At 39.7% G+C, this 19691-nt stretch overlaps 1 protein-coding gene across 2 annotated transcripts in view; it reads left to right on the forward strand.

Moving 5' to 3' along the window:
* The first annotated feature begins 9 nt into the window (after positions 1-9).
* DBT (dihydrolipoamide branched chain transacylase E2) overlaps positions 10-19691 on the forward strand; it is a 76838-nt gene continuing 57156 nt past the window's right edge. The window contains exons 1-4 of one of the 2 annotated variants that reach the window (XM_026456507.1): positions 10-149; positions 236-324; positions 16390-16469; positions 16751-16857. In XM_026456507.1, the coding sequence (XP_026312292.1) occupies positions 16807-16857 (51 nt within the window). In that variant the 5' untranslated portion in view covers positions 10-149; positions 236-324; positions 16390-16469; positions 16751-16806. Of the gene's footprint in view, positions 150-235; positions 325-16389; positions 16470-16750; positions 16858-17545; positions 17606-19691 lie in introns of those variants that run through there. The other variant, XM_026456508.1, reaches the window with a different exon arrangement.

Genomic DNA, 19691 nt, shown 5'->3' on the forward strand with positions numbered 1-19691 from the left:
TCGGCTTAAAGGCGCCGCGCTGGCAGCACCGCGGTCAGGGCGAGGAAGCTGCCGGCGAGGTGAGGTGACTGTCGCGGAGGTGGCCAGGAGCCCTGAAAGACTTGTGCCTTGGACACAGCAAAATCTGCAGGTTGCAGAAAGTCTCAACTGTAAGATAATTCCGCCAGTTATCCCGCAGGCTTGTGCTTTATCTCTGCTTTGTGGGTAAATATGGGTTTATATCTGTTTTCTCGAGGATCCTGGCATACCCCGAGATGCCGACTTTTAGAGCTGAAGATGCAAGAAAGATCGGGACCCTGCGATGCACCGACCACCTTCTCTCTGGTTGGCTTTACCTTCACTGTACTTGTCTCTCGAAGTGTGTGCGCCCTGTTCCATTGATAGTCTTAACCTTTCGTTCCTCGCTGAGTGCGTGTTTGTGTATGCGGAGTGTGTTATCTTTGTTTCTAGGGTGACACACCATTTATTTGAGGGGCAGGCAAGGCAGAATCACTAGTTTAATACTCTGAAAAGCCAAAGTTATGCCATTTTGCTTGAGAGTGAGTTTGAGCTCTTGACTCCGAGGAACATTGCAGCTGACAATTCACCTCAGGCGAGGGCAGAAGCAACAGCCAGCTTCTCGGTTCTGCCTGTGGCTCAGTTCCTACATAATTGAGTACCAAATAACATGTAAACTTCTAGGGAAGCAAAAAAGAGTAAGTCAACGTCTACCCCCGAAGTTATTGGAGGTATAATGAAGAGACTGAGACGTAATCAATTACAATGTCTTCCTCAATAATAATAATTAACATGTACTGTATCTATTTACAGTTTATTATGGGGACAATTACAATATATTAATAATATTCTCTAACAATAACAGGCAACATTTATTGAGCACTTAGGTGTTGTGCACTGCATGCATTCACAACATGATAAAGTACTTACTGTTTTTACTGTTTTACAGCTTCCTGTGTTAAACCATTTGCTACAAGGTCACACAATTTTAACTAGAAGACTAAGATGTGAACCTGGGTGGTCTGATGTGAACACCAACACTCTGCTGCTTTGTGACAGAGAATGTTTTAGGGAACACACAGACTATGTACTTAACGAAATCTGGAATTTGCCATAAGGTATTAATCAGAGAAGTAATAATATTTGCATTTTAGAATGAAGGCTTTGGCAGTATGAGGAGGGTAAATAAGAGGCTTAAGAGCCTGAAGGGAGAAATACCAATGATGCAATTATCTAGCAAGAGATAATGAGAAGTTGAAGTAAGGCAATGATGGTAGGGATGGAATATAAAAAAGCTGTACCCCATCTGACATCTTTATTGGGGAAACCCGCCCCCAATATTTCAATGTAGGTTCTTTCTGTTTTCCATAAGTGTCGGCCAACTGAGAAATAAAGAGAGACAGTATAAAGAGATGAATTTTATAGCTGGGCTGCTGAGGGTGACATCACATATTGGTAGGACCGTGATGCCCACCTGAGTCTCAGACCAGCAAGTTTTTATTAAGGGTTTCAAAAGAGGAGGGAGTGTAAGAACAGGGAGTAGGTACAAAGATCACATGCTTCAAAAGGCAAAAAGCAGAACTACTAGTAAGGGCCTAACAAAGATCACATCCTTCTGAGGGAACAGGACAAAGGGCAAAAGCAGAACTACTGATAAGGGTCCAACAAAGATCACAAGGCAAAGGGCAAAAGCAGAACTGCTGAGAAGGGTCTGTGTTCAGTGGTGCATGTATTGTCTTGATAAACATCTTAAATAACAGAAAACAGGGTTCAAGAACAGAGAACTGGTCTGACCACAAATTTACCAGGGCAGAGTTTTTCCCCACCCTAGTAAGCCTGAAGGTACTGCAGGAGACCAGGGCATATCACAATCCTTATCTCAACTGCATAAGACAGACATTCCCAGAGCGGCCATTTATAGACCTCCCCCCAGGAATGCATTCCTTTCCCAGGGTACTGATATGAATATTCCTTGCTAAGAAAAGAATCTAGCAAGGAATCCATTGCATATCCATTTATGGCTCTTTAAGCCATTTAAGCCATTGCATATCCATTTATGGCTCTCTGCAAGAAGAAAAATATGGTTCTTTTTGCCCGACCCCACAGGCAGGCAGACCTTATGGTTGTCTTTCCTTGTTCCCTAAAAATCGCTGTTATTCTGTTCTTTTTCAAGGTGCACTGATTTCATGTTGTTCAAACACACATGTTTTACAATCAATTTGTACAGTTAACACAATTATCACAGTGGTCCTGAGGTGATGTACATCCTTAGCTTACGAAGATAACAGGATTAAGAGATTAAAGTAAAGATAGGCATAAGAAATTATAAAAGTACTGTTTGGGAACTTATAAAGGTCCATGAAATCTTCACAATTTTTGTTCCTCTGCCATGGCTCCAGCCGGTCCCTCTTTTCACGGTCCCTGACTTCCCACAACACATCTTTGATTCCTATTACAGAAACTTAACCTTCCCAGAAGAAGCCTTGCCTTTTTATTTCTAATTTTAGCTATGAATTCCTTGCTGTGACCCATTTGCCCTATTCTAACTACTTCCAGTGGTAGAGGGAAAAGAACAAGACAGTAATATAATGTAGAGATGAGCTCACTGTGGTAATTATAAGCACTTGTGCAGTGCCTTCATATACATGATCTGTCTTAATGTTCATAACAAAGCTGTGAGGTTGGTGTTCTTATCTCTCTTTGGTCAACGAAGGACTGAGGCCTGGGGAATTGGAAGTGACATGCCAAGATGACAGAACAATAAAGTGGCAGAGTTGGGTTAAATCCCGGGTTATTTTAATGACAAATGACAGACTAATAACTGATTCCTCAATAAAACAATGAAAGTCAGAAAGAGTAGAATTGTATATTCAGAATGCTGACAGAAAATAACCATCAACCTAGAATTGGGTATGCAGCAAAATCATCTTTCAAGAATTAAAGTATAGAAATAAAATAATTTCCAGATACATGGAAAATGAATTTAACATCTATCTACACTTTCTAAAGGAAGTTCTAAAGGATGTACTTCAGAAAGAAAAATTACTTCAGAAGGAGAGTCTAAGAAGAAGTGATGGGCAAAGAAAATGTAAACACACAGTTGAATCTAAGCAAACATCACATGAAATAACACCAGACAACAAAAGTATGTAAGATGAGAGGTGGATGACAAAGTTAAAGAATTCTAAGGTCTCTCTTTGCAGTTAGGATATCAATTAATAGAGTTGACATAATTCAAGACTTTAATATAAGTACGCAAGGTAAAGTTTCAAGGATAACCATGTAAATGTATAACTTCTAATCCAGCCAAAGGAAAAAATGGACTAACGGGAAAATACAGATTAAATGAACAAAAACCTAATACCATAATGAGCATTAAAAAAAAAAAAAAAAAAAAGGATAAAAAGAAAACACTAAAGTAACAAAATATAAATAAATTCATATATATCAATAGTAGCAATGAAAGTAAATATACTTTCTGATGAAAAGCCAAGATTGTTGGATGATACATACCCACAAATTTAAAAAATGAAAAAGCCAGAGATTGGTTGAAAAAAAAGTGCCATTTACAAGAGATGCACCAAAAACATTAAGGATGGTGAAGGGTTGCAAATAAAAAGATGGAAAAGATATGCCATATAAATGCCAACAAAAAGAAAGGTGGTATACCTATATTAGTGGTATACCTATATTTTGTGTTAAATTAGACTTTAATACAAAAAGCATTATCATTGACCAAAAACAGTCACTACAAAATAATAAAAATTGTGTTCCCCAGGAAAATAGTTATTCAAACCTTTGTGTGTAATAAATAGCTTCAAAGTATGTAAATCAGAAATTGAAGAAACTGGTAAATCCACTACCATATTGTGAAATTTTAGCTCAATTATTTATAGATCAAGCAAATGAAAATTTAGGAAAGACAAGACAACTAATAAACAAAACAACTAATAAACTTGATCTAAGGGCAATTATATACATACAAAATTGGTCATTTACATATATACATATAATATATATATATAAAACCTTCAATTATTATGTATTACATGTTTTCCTCCAGAACTCATGAAATTTTTATAAAGAATGACAAGGTTAAGTGGGCCTGTAATCCTAGCACTTTGGGAGGCCAAGGCAGGAGAATCACTTGAGCCCAGGAGTTCAAGACCAGCCTGAGCAACATAGTGAGACCCTGTCTCTACAAAAATCACAATTAACTTAGCCAGGTGTGATGGCATGCACCTGTGGTTGCAGCTGCTTGGGAGACTGAGGTGGGAGGATCACAAGCCCAGGAGGTTGAGGTTGAGGCTGCAGTGAACCATGACCATGACACTGCAGTACAGCCTGGGTGACAGAGTGACACCCTGTCTCAAAAAAAAAAAAAAAAAGACAAAGGTATAAAGCAAGTTTAAAAAAAAAATCCAAAGATTTTGTATCATACAGTTTATTCCCTGACCAAAATGGCAATTATGTTAGAAATTAATTCTAAAAAAGACAACTAAAACAACAACTAAAAAAAGTATAACACTTCTATATAATACGTGGATAAAAGAATAAAGAGAAAATTAAAAAAATACTTGAGTGAAAGTTCTATGAATCAAAATCTATGAATGTAATGAAACTAGTATATAATTAACAGAAGTTTATGTCACTAAATATTACTATTAGAAAAAGAGAAAGGGCCAAGTACAGTGGCTCATGCCTGTAATCCTAGCACTTTGGGAGGCTGAGGTGGGCAGATCACTTGAGGTCAGGAGTTTGAGACCAGCCTGGCCAATGTGGGAAAATCCCGTGTCTACTAAAAATACAAAAATTAGCTGGGTGTGGTGGTGCACACCTGTAGTCTCAGCTACTCGGGAGGCTGAGGTGGGAGGATTGCTTGAATCTGGGCGGTGGAGGTTGCAGTGAGCCAAGGTTGTACCAGTGCACTCCAGCCTGAGCAAAAAAGCAAGACTCCATCGCAAAAAAAACAAAAACAAACCAGAAACAAAAACAAAAAAAAAAGGAAAAGAGAAAGGCTGAAAATTAATGAGTAAAATGACTTTTAAGAAGTTAAAAGAACTGGAGCCGGGTGCAGTGGCTCATGCCTGTAATCCCAGCACTTTGGGAGGCCAAGGCAGGCAGATCACGAGGTCATGAGTTTAAGACCAGCCTGGCCAATATGGTGAAACCCCATCTCTACTAAAAATACAAAAATTAGCCAGGTGTGGTGGCAGGTGCCTGTAATCCCAGCTACTCAGGAGGCTGAGGCAGGAGAATCGCTTGAACCCGGGAGGCAGAGGTTGTGATGAGTCCAGACCACACCACTGTACTCCAGCCTGGGCAACAGAGTGAGATTCCGTCTCAAAAAAAAAAAAAAAAAAAAGTAAAAAAAATTGGAAAATAAATCCAAAGAAAGATGAGATATTAAATATTAAAGCAGAAATTTAAAAATTACAAAACAAAGTTGACTCTTTATTTTAAAAACTGATAAAATGACAAGACTGATGAAGAAAAAAAGGTGCAAATAAACAATATTAGAAAACAGAGCACATAAGTATAGACGCAACAGAGATTTGTTTTAAAGCAGGGGAATACTCTGTACAACTTTCTGCCAATTAACTTGAAAATTTAGATGACATATACAAATTTATTGAAAAATACCACTTAGCAAAACTGACTCTAGAAGAAATAAACCCATTTTCTTCGACAAATAGATTGCATGGAAAAAAAAAAAAAGATGGTAGTAATCTGGATCTTGGTTGAAACAAATTGTAAAAACTTAAAGACTTTATGACATAAATGAGACAATTAAAAACGTGATTAAAAGAACTGGGGCCGGGCGCGGTGGCTCAAGCCTGTAATCCCAGCACTTTGGGAGGCTGAAACGGGCGGATCACGAGGTCAGGAGATCGAGACCATCCTGGCTACCACTGTGAAACCCCGTCTCTACTAAAAAATACAAAAAACTAGCTGGGTGAGGTGGTGGGCGCCTGTAGTCCCAGCTACTTGGGAGGCTGAGGCAGGAGAATGGCTAAACCTGGGAGGCGGAGCTTGCAGTGAGCTGAGTGAGATCCAGCCACTGCACTCCAGCCCAGTGGACAGAGCGAGACTCCGTCTCAAAAAAAAAGAACTGGAAGAAGAAGTATAATAATATTAATAGAAAGCCCTATTTGTACTATCACCATTAAATGTAACTGAACTAATAGTTAAGAGGAGAGTGAGGCAGGAAGGTGGTCCAGAGGGTGTTACTGGCTTAATGTACCAAATTTTCTAGGAGCAGATCATTCTGAATTCATATAAACTCTCCCAGGTAAAAAGAAAAAGACATAGACCTCCCCAGTTCATTTTATAAGGCTAGTATGATCTTGATGCTAAAACCAAAGACAACTTGGGGAAGAAAAATTATAGGTCAACTTTATTTATAATTTAGATGCACCAGTCTCAGTCAAAATATTTACAACCAAATTCAACAATGTTTGTAAAATACAACACATTATAACTAAGTTAGGATTGAAGATCAATTTAAAATTGGAAAAATATGGTAATGTATCAAAAACCTAAGATCACACCAATAGATGCAGAAAAAGGTTTTGGGGAAAAAAATCCATTTATGATGAAACAAAATCAAGCAAACCTAGGGATAAAACTACTTTAGTGTTACTAATGGTATATTAGTCCATTTTCACACTGCTATAAAGAACTACCTGAAACTGGGTAATTTATAAAGAAAAGGGATTTAATTGACTTACAGTTCTGCATGACTGGGGAGGCCTCAGAAAACTTATAATCATAGCAGAAGGCAAAGGAGAAGCAAGGCATGTACTTACATGGTGGCAGGAGAGAGAGAGAGGAGGTGGGGGCAAGGTAGGGGGATTGCCACACACTTTTAAACAACCAGATCTCGTGAGAACACACTATCACAAGAACAGCAAGGGATTTCCCCATGATCCAATCACCTCCTACCTGGTCCCTCCCCTGACACTTGGGGATTACAACTTGACATGAGATTTGGGTGGGGACACAGAGCCAAACCATAACAAATGCCATCTAAAAAATTCAACAGCAAACTTCATTTCTTTTTTCGGCCCTACTGGGAGTCAAGCAAACATCATGTTTAGTAGTAAAATATTAGGCTCCTTCCTTTTAAGATTATTAACAAGATAAGAATGCCCACTATTATGGCTTTTTTAAAAGAGATGGTAGAAGTCCTACCAGAGTCTACAAGAAAGAAAAAAGACATAAGATAGGACAGGCAAAAACAACACCTTAGTTATGATGTCACCTTAATGATGTGACTGCCTACATAGATAACCCAAAAGGAACCTTTAGACATATTATTGAAAATACCGTTTCAATGAAATTCCAATCAAATGCATACCGTGACTTTTTAAAGGATCCTGACATACTGATTCTCAAATTTATATGAAAGACCAAAAGGGCAAGAATAACTTACAAATGAATGAGGTGGAGCCTACTTGTCCTATATAAATCCGGAATTTCTATAAAGCTCAAGTAAGATAATGTGAAACTGAGATGGTGACAGACAAATAGACTACTCAGAACCCAGAAACAGATTTTCTATGGCAGATTTGTGGGAAAAGAGGAACTCCCATTTATGGCGCTGGAATGATGGGTTAACTATGAAGAAAAAATGAAATTGAATTTCTATCTTACACCATACACACAAAAAAAATTTCAATATGATTTAAAGACTTAAGTGTTTCACACCATATACAAAAATTAACTCAAAATGGATCAAAGACCTAAATGTAAGACCTGAAAGTGTGTATAAAACTCTTAGAATAAAACTTAGATGTATTTTGTCATGACTTTGGATTAGCCCATTTTTTTTCTGTGTTATGATACCAAAAGCCCAAGCAGCTAAAGAAAAAATTAGATAAATTGAACTTCAATTTAGTTAAAATTTAAAACTTTTATGCTTCAGAGAGTATTTTATTTTATTTTTGTTTATACTAAATTTATTAGCAAGAGGATACTATGAAGAAAGTGGGAGGACAAACCACAGAATGGGAGAAAATATTTTAAAATCATATATGTGGGCCAGGTGTGGTAGCTCATCCCTGTATTCCTGGCATTTTGGGAGGCCAGGGCAGGAGAATCCCTTTGGGCCAGGAGTTTGAGATCAGCCTGAGCACCATAGAGAAACCCTTGTCTCTACAAAAGATTTTAAACAATAAAAAAAAGATAGATAGATAGATAGATAGATAGATAGATAAATATTTTATTTAGTAAGAGTCTAGGATCCAGAATATACAAAGAACTCTTTTTTTTTTTTTTTTTTTTTTGAGACGGAGTCTCGCTCTTATCGCCCAGGCTGGAGTGCAGTGGCCGGATCTCAGCTCACTGCAAGCTCCGCCTCCCGGGTTCCCGCCATTCTCCTGCCTCAGCCTCCCGAGTAGCTGGGACTACAGGCGCCCGCCACCTCGCCCGGCCAGTTTTTTGTATTTTCTTTAGTAGAGACGGGGTTTCACGGTGTTAGCCAGGATGGTCTCGATCTCCTGACCTCGTGATCCACCCGTCTCGGCCTCCCAAAGTGCTGGGATTACAGGCTTGAGCCACCGCGCCCGGCCACAAAGAACTCTTAAAAGTTAAGCAAAAGCCTGGGTACATGGGTCATTTGGGCCCAGAAGTTCAAGACTAGCCTGGGCAACATAGTAAGACCCTGCCTCTACAAAAAATAATAAATTAGCCAGGCATGTTAGCATGTGCCTATCGTCCCAGCTACTTGGGAGGCTGAGGCAGGAGGACTGCTTGAGCATGAGCCCACAAGCTGGAAGCTGCAGTGAGCTATGATTGCAACATTGAACTCCAGCCTGGACGATAGAGCAAGACCACCCTGTCTCAAAAAAAAAAAAAAAAAGTTATAAACAAAAAGACACAAGCAAAGGATTTAAATAGACATTTCTGCAAAGAAGATAAACAAATGGCCAATAAGCACATGAAAAGTTGCTCAGTGTCATTAATTATTAAGGGAATGCAAATCAAAATCACCATGAAATACTACTTCTCATCCACTAGGATGGCTGTAATAAAAAAGACAGGCAATAACTACTGTCGGTAAGGATGTGAAGAAACCAGAACCTTCATACACTGTGCTAGTACAAATGTAATGTTGTTGCAGCCCCTTTTGAAAATATTCTGGCAGTTCCTCAAAAAGTTAAGCATAGTATTACCATGTAACCTAAATAGCAGTTCTACTCCTAGATATTCACAGAAGAGAAATGAAAACATGTCCCCACACAAGCTTGTACATGAATGTTCACGGCAGCATTATTTATGATCCAAAAAGTGGAAACAACACAAATGTCAAAATTAGATCAAGTTATAACTTTAAGAGTTCATTGTGCATACAAAACAGTTTGCAAACTGGAAAGACCTCAAACTGGAAAATGGCATGAAGTCTCAATTTAAAAAAAAAAAATTTAAATTTATATAAATAGAAACAGGGTCTTGCTATGTTAACAGCCCAGGCTGGTCTTGAACTCAAGCAATATTCTTGTTTTGGCCTCCAAAATTGCTGAGATTACAGGCATGAGCCCCCTAGCCCAGCCAGGTCTCATTTTATAGCAATTACAGCACAGTTTATAGAGCATACAGGAAGCAACATTGTAACTTTTTTCATGACTGGCTGTCATTTTTTTAAAGACATGTTGAGCTGTTTAAGCTGATTTATCATAGCTGATTAGTTTAATTTCATGAAATCATACTGATACAAACAAAAAGCTTACCTTTATGTTTTGTTTATCTTTAGGCTTAGGGGAAATCAGGATAGATTAAGTTTTAGTTACATTGCTATGGGCAGTTTGGCCTTGAGAGATCTAAACTGTGGCTCTATTTTTATTTGTTTATTGAGACAGGAGACAGGGTCTCACTCTGTTACCCAGGCTGGAGTGCAGTGATGTGATCACGGCTCACGGCAACCTTGACCTCCTGGGGCTCACACAATCCTCCCACCTCTACCTCCCGAGTAGCTGAGACTATAGGCACATGCCACCATGCCTTGCTGATTTTCATATTTTTGGTAGAGACAGGGTTTCGCCACGTTGCTCAGGCTGGTCTCCAACTCCTGGGCTCAAGTGATTCTCCTGCCTCAGCCTCCCAAACTGCTGAGATTACAGGTGTGAGCCACCCTGCCTGGCCTACTTTTATTTTTATTTTTAACAATGTTTATCAACTGATATGTATATAAACAAAAAGTGAAGTATATCCATACAATGAAGTATTGTTCAGCCATGAAAAAAATGAAGTACTGATATGATACATGCTATAATATAGATGAACCTTGAGAACATAAATGAAAGAAGCTAACTGAAGAAGCTAGTCACAAGAGACCACATATTGTATTATTCCAGGTATATGAAATGTCTAGAATAGGCAGATTTATGGAGACAGTGTAGATTAGTGGTTGTCAAGGGCTGTGGGGGTACATTCAGAATGGGAAGTGATTGCTAATGGGTGTGAGGTTTATTTTGGCGAGGGGTGATGTAAATGTTCTGGAATTAGATAGTAGTAATAGTTGCAGAACTTTGAATACACCAAAAATCACTAAATTTTACACTTTTAAAGGGTGAATTTAAGGTATGTGATTGCTATCTTAATTTTTAAAATTGCAAAAGAAAAGACATGTGTAGCCGGGCGAGGTGGCCGGCGCCTGTAGTCCCAGCTACTCGGGAGGCTGAGGCAGGAGAATGGCGGGAACCCGGGAGGCGGAGCTTGCAGTGAGCCGCGATCGGGCCACTGCCCTCCAGCCTGGGCGACAGAGCGAGACTCCGTCTCAAAAAAAAAAAAAAGAAAAGAAAAGACATGTGAAGGAAATATAACAGACTACCTTTAGGACCTTTGGATTGTAAAGTATTTCTTTTTCCTTTTTTTATTTTTGGAGACAGAGTCTTGCTCTGTCACATAGGCTGGAGTGCAGTGGCACAATTATGGCTCACTGTAGCTTCAACCAGCCAAGCTCAAGCAATCCTCCCACCTCAGCCTCCAGAGTAGCTGAGACTACAGGCATGTGCCACCACGCCTAGCACATTTTTGTACTTTTTGTAGAGATGGGGTCTTGCTGTGCTGCCCAGGCTGGTCTTGAACTCCTGGACTCAAGCAATCCACTTGCTTCGGCCTCCCAGAGTGTTGGGATTACAGGCATCAGCTACTGCACCAGGTGGGATGTATTTCTCAAGACATAAAAAGCACTAATTATAAATAAAAGATAAATACTTTTGGCCTGTGAATGGTGGCTCAAGTCTGAAATTCCAGCATTTTGGGAGGCCAAGGTGGGAGGATCGCTTGATCCCACAAGTTTGAGACCAGCCTGGGCAGCATGGTGAGACCCCCATCTCTACAAAACAATTTTTAAAAAAACTTAGTTGCATGTGGTGGTGTGCACCTGTAGTCTCAGCTACTAGGAAGGCAGAGGCAAGAGGACTGCTGGAGCCCACAAGTTCAAGGCTGCAGTGAGCTGTAATTATGACTCTGCATTCCAGTCTGGGTGACAAAGTGAAGGCTTGCCTCAAAAAAAGACAAGATTAACATATTTTAACTACATTAAAATTAAGAACTCTGTGCATCAAAGGACGCTTTCAAAAAAGCAGGCAAAGACATGTCACAAACTGGAAGGAAGTATTAGCAACACCTGTAAATTAAAAGGATTAGAAGAATCCAGAATATATACGGAACTCCTAAACTAATCAACAAGAAAAAGATACATTATAGAGGGAAAATGGGCAAAAAAGCATGGATAAGCATTTTATTTTATTTTAAATTTTGTTCTTTTTTCCATAAACCACACTTCCTTTGTTGACGCATTCATCAATAGACACTTAGGTTGTTTGCATATCTTAGCTATTGTGAATAATGCTACAGATACCTTTACAAGGTATTGATTTCATTTCTCTTGGGTTTATGCTCGCAAAGGAATTGCTGAATCATATGGTAGTTCTATTTTTAATTTCTTGAGGAACTTCTATTTTCACAAACAAAAATAAAGAATACATACAGTGAAGTATTGTTCAGCCATGAAACTGTACCAGTTTACAAGTATTGCCACCAACAGTTTACACACAAGGGTTTCATTTTCCCTATACCCTTGCCAACATTTGTTATTTGTCTTCCTGATGAGTCATCCAATATATTAATACTATATTTATATAGACTCTTTCATCGTGCAAAGTAGTATCAAGATACTTGAATTCCTCTGATCCTCAAAATATCCCTGAAGGTATATTGAAGATGGTAGGGAAGGTATTATCAATGTCAGTCTCGTCTTGTACATAAGAAAACTAAAACTTGCCCATGATAGGCAAAAAAGAGGCAGACCTATATATAATTCAAACTCTTAATGAATCACTACAAACTATCCATATTAAACAAAATATATATCTATATTATATACAATACATACAAGTCTATATTAACATAGTTGATTAAGCATATATTGAAAGTTTCTAAATAAGTAATGACATTTAAATACTTAAGCTATTAAAAGTCCTCAAAATTCATAAATAGTTAAACTACAGTAGCTCAGGCAAGCACATGTTGGTACATTTTGGGGTAATGGTCGATGCAGGGGCTGACTCTAGGCTACATTTATCTCCTGACCACTTAGAATTCAGAAGGTCATCCTCAGATTTTTCTACACGAGTCAAGTCACACCCAGGAGCCAAACAAATAATTTAAGACCTTCATTAATTAGCATGTTGCATTTTGGTAAACTTCACTCTTTCTGGAGAATTCCATTGAATAGAGCAGGGTGTCAATTTAATGAAGCCACAGTCATGTTCTTTTTTTTTTTTTTTTTTGAGACAGGGTCTTGCCCTGTTGTCTAGGCTGGAGTGCAGTGATGCAATCATAACTCACTGCAGCTCGAGCTCCAGAGCTCAAGTGATTCTCTCGCCTCAGTCTCTTGGGACTACAGGCACGCGCCACCACCCCCAGCTAATTTTTTTGTAGAGATGGGGTTTTGCCATGTTGCCCAAACTGGTCACAAACTCCTGAGCTCACGCGATCCTCCCACCTTGGCCTTCCAAAGTGCTGGGATTACAGAGCCACGGTACCAGTCCCACAGTCATTTTCTTAAGGATAAATTGTTTCATCTTATTCCATCCCACATTTATAGAAAGTAACATAGACAACCCATCTTCGAAATATCAACAATTGAGCAAGCACTCTAAGAATGGCTAATAAACATGTAGAAACATGCTCAACTTTATTAATAATCAGGGAAATTCAAATTAAGATTACAATGCCATTTTATAATTACTAAATTGGAGGAAGATTTTAAATCTGACAATATCAAATGAGGAACAATAAACATACAGCAGCTAGGCATGTAGTTTGTACAATCACACTGGAAAACAATCTCATATTATCTAGAGTAAACTTGAAGATAAACATAATCCCCCTTTCAACAATTCAATTTTTAGGTATTTATCCTGAGCTTACTAATCAAAGTGTAGTTGGCTAACCAATAGCATTTGTATCACCTGGAGCTTGTTAGAAATGCAGAATGTCAGGTCTACCCACATTTACTGAATTAGAATCTGCATGTTAACAAGATACCCAGTTGCTATGAATGCTCATTTACGTCTGAGAAGCACTGTGCTAAAGAAACTCTAGAACATGCACCAGGAGAAATGATCAAGAACATTCATAACAGCACTGATGGTAATAGCAAAGAACTAGAAACAGCACAAATATCCACTCAGTAGAGAATGGATAAACAAATCATGTCGGAAACATTAGTTACAGAAAGATATATACAGTTCGATACCCTTTTTATGAGACTCAAAAACAAGCAAAAGTAAATAATATGTTGCTAGGCATCCATCCATATATGTATATATGATCAATTCTAAAAGAAATGAGGGAATGATAAACACAATTCAAGGTAGCGCTTATGGTGGGGAGAGGTAAAGGAAGGAGCAGACAGTGATTTTCACTAACAGGAAAGATTCTATTTCTTTTTTTTTAGTTTAGAATGTATTTTATTTTTAAACAACCTACATGATGTGTTTTTCCGCAGGTTCTATTTCTTAAAGTTGAGTGGTAGGTTCCAGACTTTTTGTTATATTATTAGGGGCTGTATGTATTTGTTTTTTTGTTTTGAGATGGAGTCTTGCTCTGTTGCCCAGGCTGGAGTGCAGTGGCACAATCTCAGCTCACCGCAACCTCCTCTGCCTCCCACATTCAAGCAATTCTCCTGTGTCAGCCTCCTGATTAGCTAGGACGACAGGCGCATGCCACCATTCCTGGCTAATTTTTGTATTTTTAGTAGAGACGAGGTTTCACTATGTTGGCCAGGCTGGCCTCGAACTCCTGACCTCGTCACCCACCTCCGCCTCCCAACGTGCTGGGATTACAGGCATGAGCCACCACGTCCAGCCTTATGTATTTGTTTTTATTCATATGTTCATTATTCTTCCATGTAACACAATTTTAACAGCTTTATTATGGTATACTTTACATACCATAAAATTCACTTGTCTTAAGTGTATACTTCAAAGATTTTTGAATTATGCAATCATTGCCACAAACTGGCAAGAGGAAACTTTCATCACCACACACACAAAAAATCTCTCTTGCCTCTGCAATCACTACCCCTTCCACCTCTAGCCCCAGGCTAATTTGTTTTCTAATTCTAACCTTATTAATTAATAATACTAATATAATATTTTTATGTAATTAATATAAACTAAAACTATCTGTTTTTCATCTCTATAAATCAACATTTTCTGGACATTTAATTGAAATGGAATCATGTAATATGTGACTTTCTGTGCTTGCATTCTTTTACTTAGCATAATATTTTTTCACATGTCATAGCAATTATCGCTAATTCAGTCATTTTTAAGGATGAATAATATTTCAGTATATGGATGTACCACATTTTGTTTATTCACCTGTTACTGGACATCTGGGCTGTTTCTAGATTTTGGCTATTATGCTGTTATGATTATTCCTATACAAGTCTTTGTGTGAACACTGTTGTCATTTCTCTTACATAGCTATCCAGGAGTGGAATTGGTGGGTCATAACTGGTCATTTTTAAATTTAAAAAAAGAGAAGAAATGGGGTCTTTCTTGCTTTCAAACTCGAATAAAAGAATTAACTAGGGAATAGATGGTGTATTTCTTTCCAGATGCTGGAATGAAAGATGAGGACACATACTGAATACAGAAGCAAGAATCCATTGAGATAAAAAGATGGTAAAGAAAAATAAACTAGTTATCTTCTGAGGAGCAGGTATAGTTAAAAAGGAAATCAAGAGGAAGAAAGTTGTATAGCAGCACCTTGGAAGGGAGATGATTCACTTCAAAGATACAACTGCCACTGCTTTTTATACAAACACATGCTTGTGGGATTATCAAATAAATACATTGATAATGTCTATAAACATTTTTAAGGAAATGTAAAAACTTGAAATTCTTTTGACTAGTCTAGATTTTCTGATAAAGATAACTATTTAGGCTGGGCCCAGTGACTCATGCCTGTAATCCTAGGACTTTGGGAGGCTGAGATGGGAAGATCGCCGCTTGAGACCAGGACTTTGAGACCAGCCTGGCAACATCTTGAAATTCTGAGATCCCATCTTGAACTTCTGAGCTGAATGAGCTCCCATCTTGAACTTCTGAGCTGAAGCCATTGCCTGCCTCAGCCTCCCAAAGTGCTGGAATTATGGGCATGAGCCACCACGCCTGGCCCAAGAGACCCTATCTCTGCCAAACAAACAGAAAAGATAAGATTTATTGTTTGCAGTGATTTTGTGTGTGTATGTGTGTAGGTGTGTAATACATAAAATGGCAAAGGAGAAGAAAAAGTGTTTGGGTCATATTAAACAATGAAGTTGTGAAATACCTGAGATTTTGTTTCATAACCACTAATCTTCAATGTTGAGGATTTAAAATGTATTTGTTCCAGTTTTTTTCTCTGTAATTCCTTAGACATCTGTGCTGATTTTCATTCCCACGTAAGAAGCAATAACAGACTAATGTCATCCTGGACATTTCCAGAAATTGGTTTCCTAGTTGCTCTGAGGAAGATTGCCTTTTAAAAGAAAGTTTTGATCTTTTCTTTACCAGTTCTACTTGACCCGAATTTGACATTTCAAGAGACGAGTAAATCAAGATCATGTCTGTTACATGTATTGCGTATGTTAGTTAGCTGCACCTGACAGCAGTCTGTAAAAAGAAAGATGGTAACATGTTTATTTTAGACTTTAGGTAATGTTCATCTTTCATGAAAAAATTTGATTAGCCAATTTTGGTAATCAAAAACACTAAATGGGAGTAAAAAAAAGGCAGTCATTGGAAAGTACTGCCGTATGGACTTGTGAAACAACTAGTTGTCCAGAGCCTTGCTACAACGTATAGAAATATTCTATTTTCTGTACTTCAGGCGGTTACATTACAAGATGAAGAAGGGGAAACGTTTTCCACCTCATCCCTCAGGTCCTACTGCAACATAACTTTCTTGAGGTAAGTACCTTTCCTTTGTGTTTCCTTAATACTCTCTATTTCCCCCATCACATACACTAAAAAGGTTATCTTTGGTGCATCTGTATTTACACAGTAGTGTTAAATTTGGGCTGCCCTCTACCCCGCCTCCATCCCCCAGGCCCTTTTCCCTCCCCGCGGAGTCCCCAACCTTAGGCTTTAGCTCATGCCCCGCCCTACTCCCTGGTTGGCTGTTGAGTGGGAGGCTCGTTTCTTCCCTCCCTATTGGTCATCCAGGAGGTGCGTCTCCCATCTTCTGATAGGTCGCGCCGCGGAGAGTCTCTCGGGTTTGCGGCGCAGCTGTCATTTCCGGGGTAAGATGGCTGCAGTCCGTATGCTGAGAACCTGGAGCAGGAATGCGGGGAAGCTGGTAAGCGGGTTTGGGCAGATCTGAGTCCGGGAAGGAGTGATTTGTCCGGAGTCATCCAGGAGTGGTGTGTTTCTTTCTCCTCCGGTGCCAGGCGTCCAGGGCACGCGTGATGGAGAGGTGAAGGGATGCATGCAAAATAAAGGGCAGAGAACGGAGCGAGTCGACTAGTCTGGAGTGGAGACCCACTCCCTCCCCTTACCTGGAAGCGCTTCTGCAGCGACTCAGCCGTCCTCCTGCTCCATCTGTACCCCGAGGCCCAGCTGGAGTTTCATTGAGCCCCTTCCAGATGCCAGGCATTGGTGATAGGCGCTGTGGATCCAGAGATATATTCGTTTAGCATTTATTGCATACCCACAGTATGCCAAACACTGGTAACACGACCCCTGCCCTCAAGGAATTTACAGTGTGTAGAGGAAGAGGCCGTTCAAGTTATAGAATATCACCAGGGGGCCCTGCTTCCGAATAACTGAGCGGCTTGTGCTTCACTCTTTTGGCCTGTACTTCTATGTCCGCACCACATACCATTCCTACCCTTTTGTCACCAAGGCTATGACCCACCACCGTCTCCCCTGCACTTCCCTCTCTTTCTCCCAGTCTTAGCACCAAGCACTGACACATCCCGGTAATGATATTATTTCACCCTATTTGCTTAGTGTTTCTTCTTCCTGCCCCCTCTCCCTTTCCCTAGATGTTCCTGCCTTGGTGACCCCAATCTTACAAAAACTTTCAAGAGCCTGCTATGTACCAGGTACTGTGTTAGGCACTGGAGATACAAATATGAAATAGACATCATATCTTCCTTCTCAAGAGATTACAACCTTGTGGTGGAAGACAAAGGAGAGGGAGACAGATATTAAGAAATTATAACCCAGCATGAGAACTACTGTGATGGAACAAGTGCCTAGAACTACAGGAACACACAGGAGTAGACACCTATGGCAGACTTGGGGGTCAGAGGAGTTCCCAGAGGATACTGTATGACTTAAGATTTAAGAAGGATAAGTAAGAGATAACCAGGAGAAGAGAGCTCTTCTCAGCAACACTTAAATATATTGGTCTCTCTTCTTTCTAGAGCTTTCCATTCTTGTTTTCTGTGACACCAGTCTCCCAATATTATTCTTTCTTCATATTTGGCCACTTCATCCCAATATCCTCTTTCCCTACCCACCTTTTAAATATTGCTATTTCTAAAGGGCTCTGACTTTGGCCCTCTGCACTTTTCCCACTTTCTGGGTTATCCCATCCACTCTTTGGATATAGTTACCATCTATGCTGATGAGTTCTAAAGTTCCCCAGTCTTCCAACCAGGTCTACTCCAACCAACCAGGTCTACTCCAAACGCATATATCCTACTGTCCTGGAAATCTCCAGTTTCATATGTATGTGATGTTTTCCAGCTGCAATTAAAAACCCAACCAATAAATAGGAAATTATCCGTGCATACAGAGCATCCCTAATTAGATGTCAGCTCGCGTTAAGTGGCTTACGATTATCAGTGTCGTCATTTCCCTAGTAGTTCATTTGTCCTTTTCCTACTGTTTACAAGAGGGCTGCTACAACTTCTTATTTTATGTTCAAGGCAGGAAGGAGGAAGAGGATGAGGTTCCAGTCTCATTGACCAGAACAGTGTTACATGGCCACTGCTAGCACAAGGGAGCTTAGAAACACTTGTGTGTTTTTTTGTTTGTTTGTTTTGTTCTTTTTTTTTTTTTTTTTTTTGAGATGGAGTCTCTCTCTGTCACCCAGGCTGGAGTGTAGTGGTGCAATCTTGGTACACTGCAACCTCCGCCTCCCAGGTTCAAGTGATTTTTCTGCCTCAGCCTCCCAAATAGCTGGGACTACAGGCACATGCCATCATGCTCAGCTAATTTTTGTATTTTTGGTAGAGATGGGGTTTCACCATGTTGGCCAGGCTGGTCTCGAACTCCTGACCTCAAGTGATCTGCCTGCCTTGGCCTCCCAAAGTGCTGGGATTACAGCGTAAGCCATCATGCCCAGCAGAAAAGCTTGTCTTTAGTCTTCTCACAGTGTCTGCCATAAAGCTTCAAAGCAGGTCAGACTCTCCAGGCTCTAGAACTGAACCGTCAAACCAGTGTCTCTTAATTTTTGTTTTTGTTTTTGTTTTTGTTTTTTTGGGAGGAGTCTTGATCTCTTGCCCAGGCTGGAGTGCAGTGGTGCAATCTCGGCTTAATGCAATCTCCACCTCCTGGGTTCAAGCGATTCTCCTGCCTCAGCCTCCCAAGTAGCTGGGACTACAGGTGCACACCACCATGCCTGGTTAATTTTTGTAATTTTAGTAGAGACAGGGTTTTGCCATGTTGGCCAGGCTGGTCTTGAATTCCTGACCTCAGGTCATCCTCCCACCTTGGCCTCCCAAAGTGCTGGGATTACAGGCATGAGCCACTGCCCTGGCCCAGTTTCTCTTGATTTGAGCCTGTAATTCTCTCTGAAGAAATCTAGTCATGATTTTTCACCCTGCCCTCAACTGGTGATGTCTTGGCCCTTCTTAACTGGATTATATGCCTCCAGTGGTCTTGTCATTTTTCCAACCCATTCTCCATAGTGTAGCCAGAGTGATCTTATAAAGTAAGAGACATTTGATAATGTCATTTTCTTGCTTAAAACTGCCTTCAGCAAAATGTCCAAAATTCAAATGACCGTGAGGCAATTTATGATCTGGACCTTTCTAGTCTCTTAGACCTCATTCCTTACCAAAACCTACCCATCCCACCCCCAACTCTGACACTTCTCCACCCTTATTCCACACTAAACTACACTAGAACTCTGTTGAACAACTTGAGTTAATTGCACACACACTGTGCTTTCTCTCTCAA

The sequence above is a fragment of the Piliocolobus tephrosceles genome, chromosome 1 (genome assembly GCF_002776525.5).
Source record: "Piliocolobus tephrosceles isolate RC106 chromosome 1, ASM277652v3, whole genome shotgun sequence".
NCBI lineage: Eukaryota > Metazoa > Chordata > Mammalia > Primates > Cercopithecidae > Piliocolobus > Piliocolobus tephrosceles.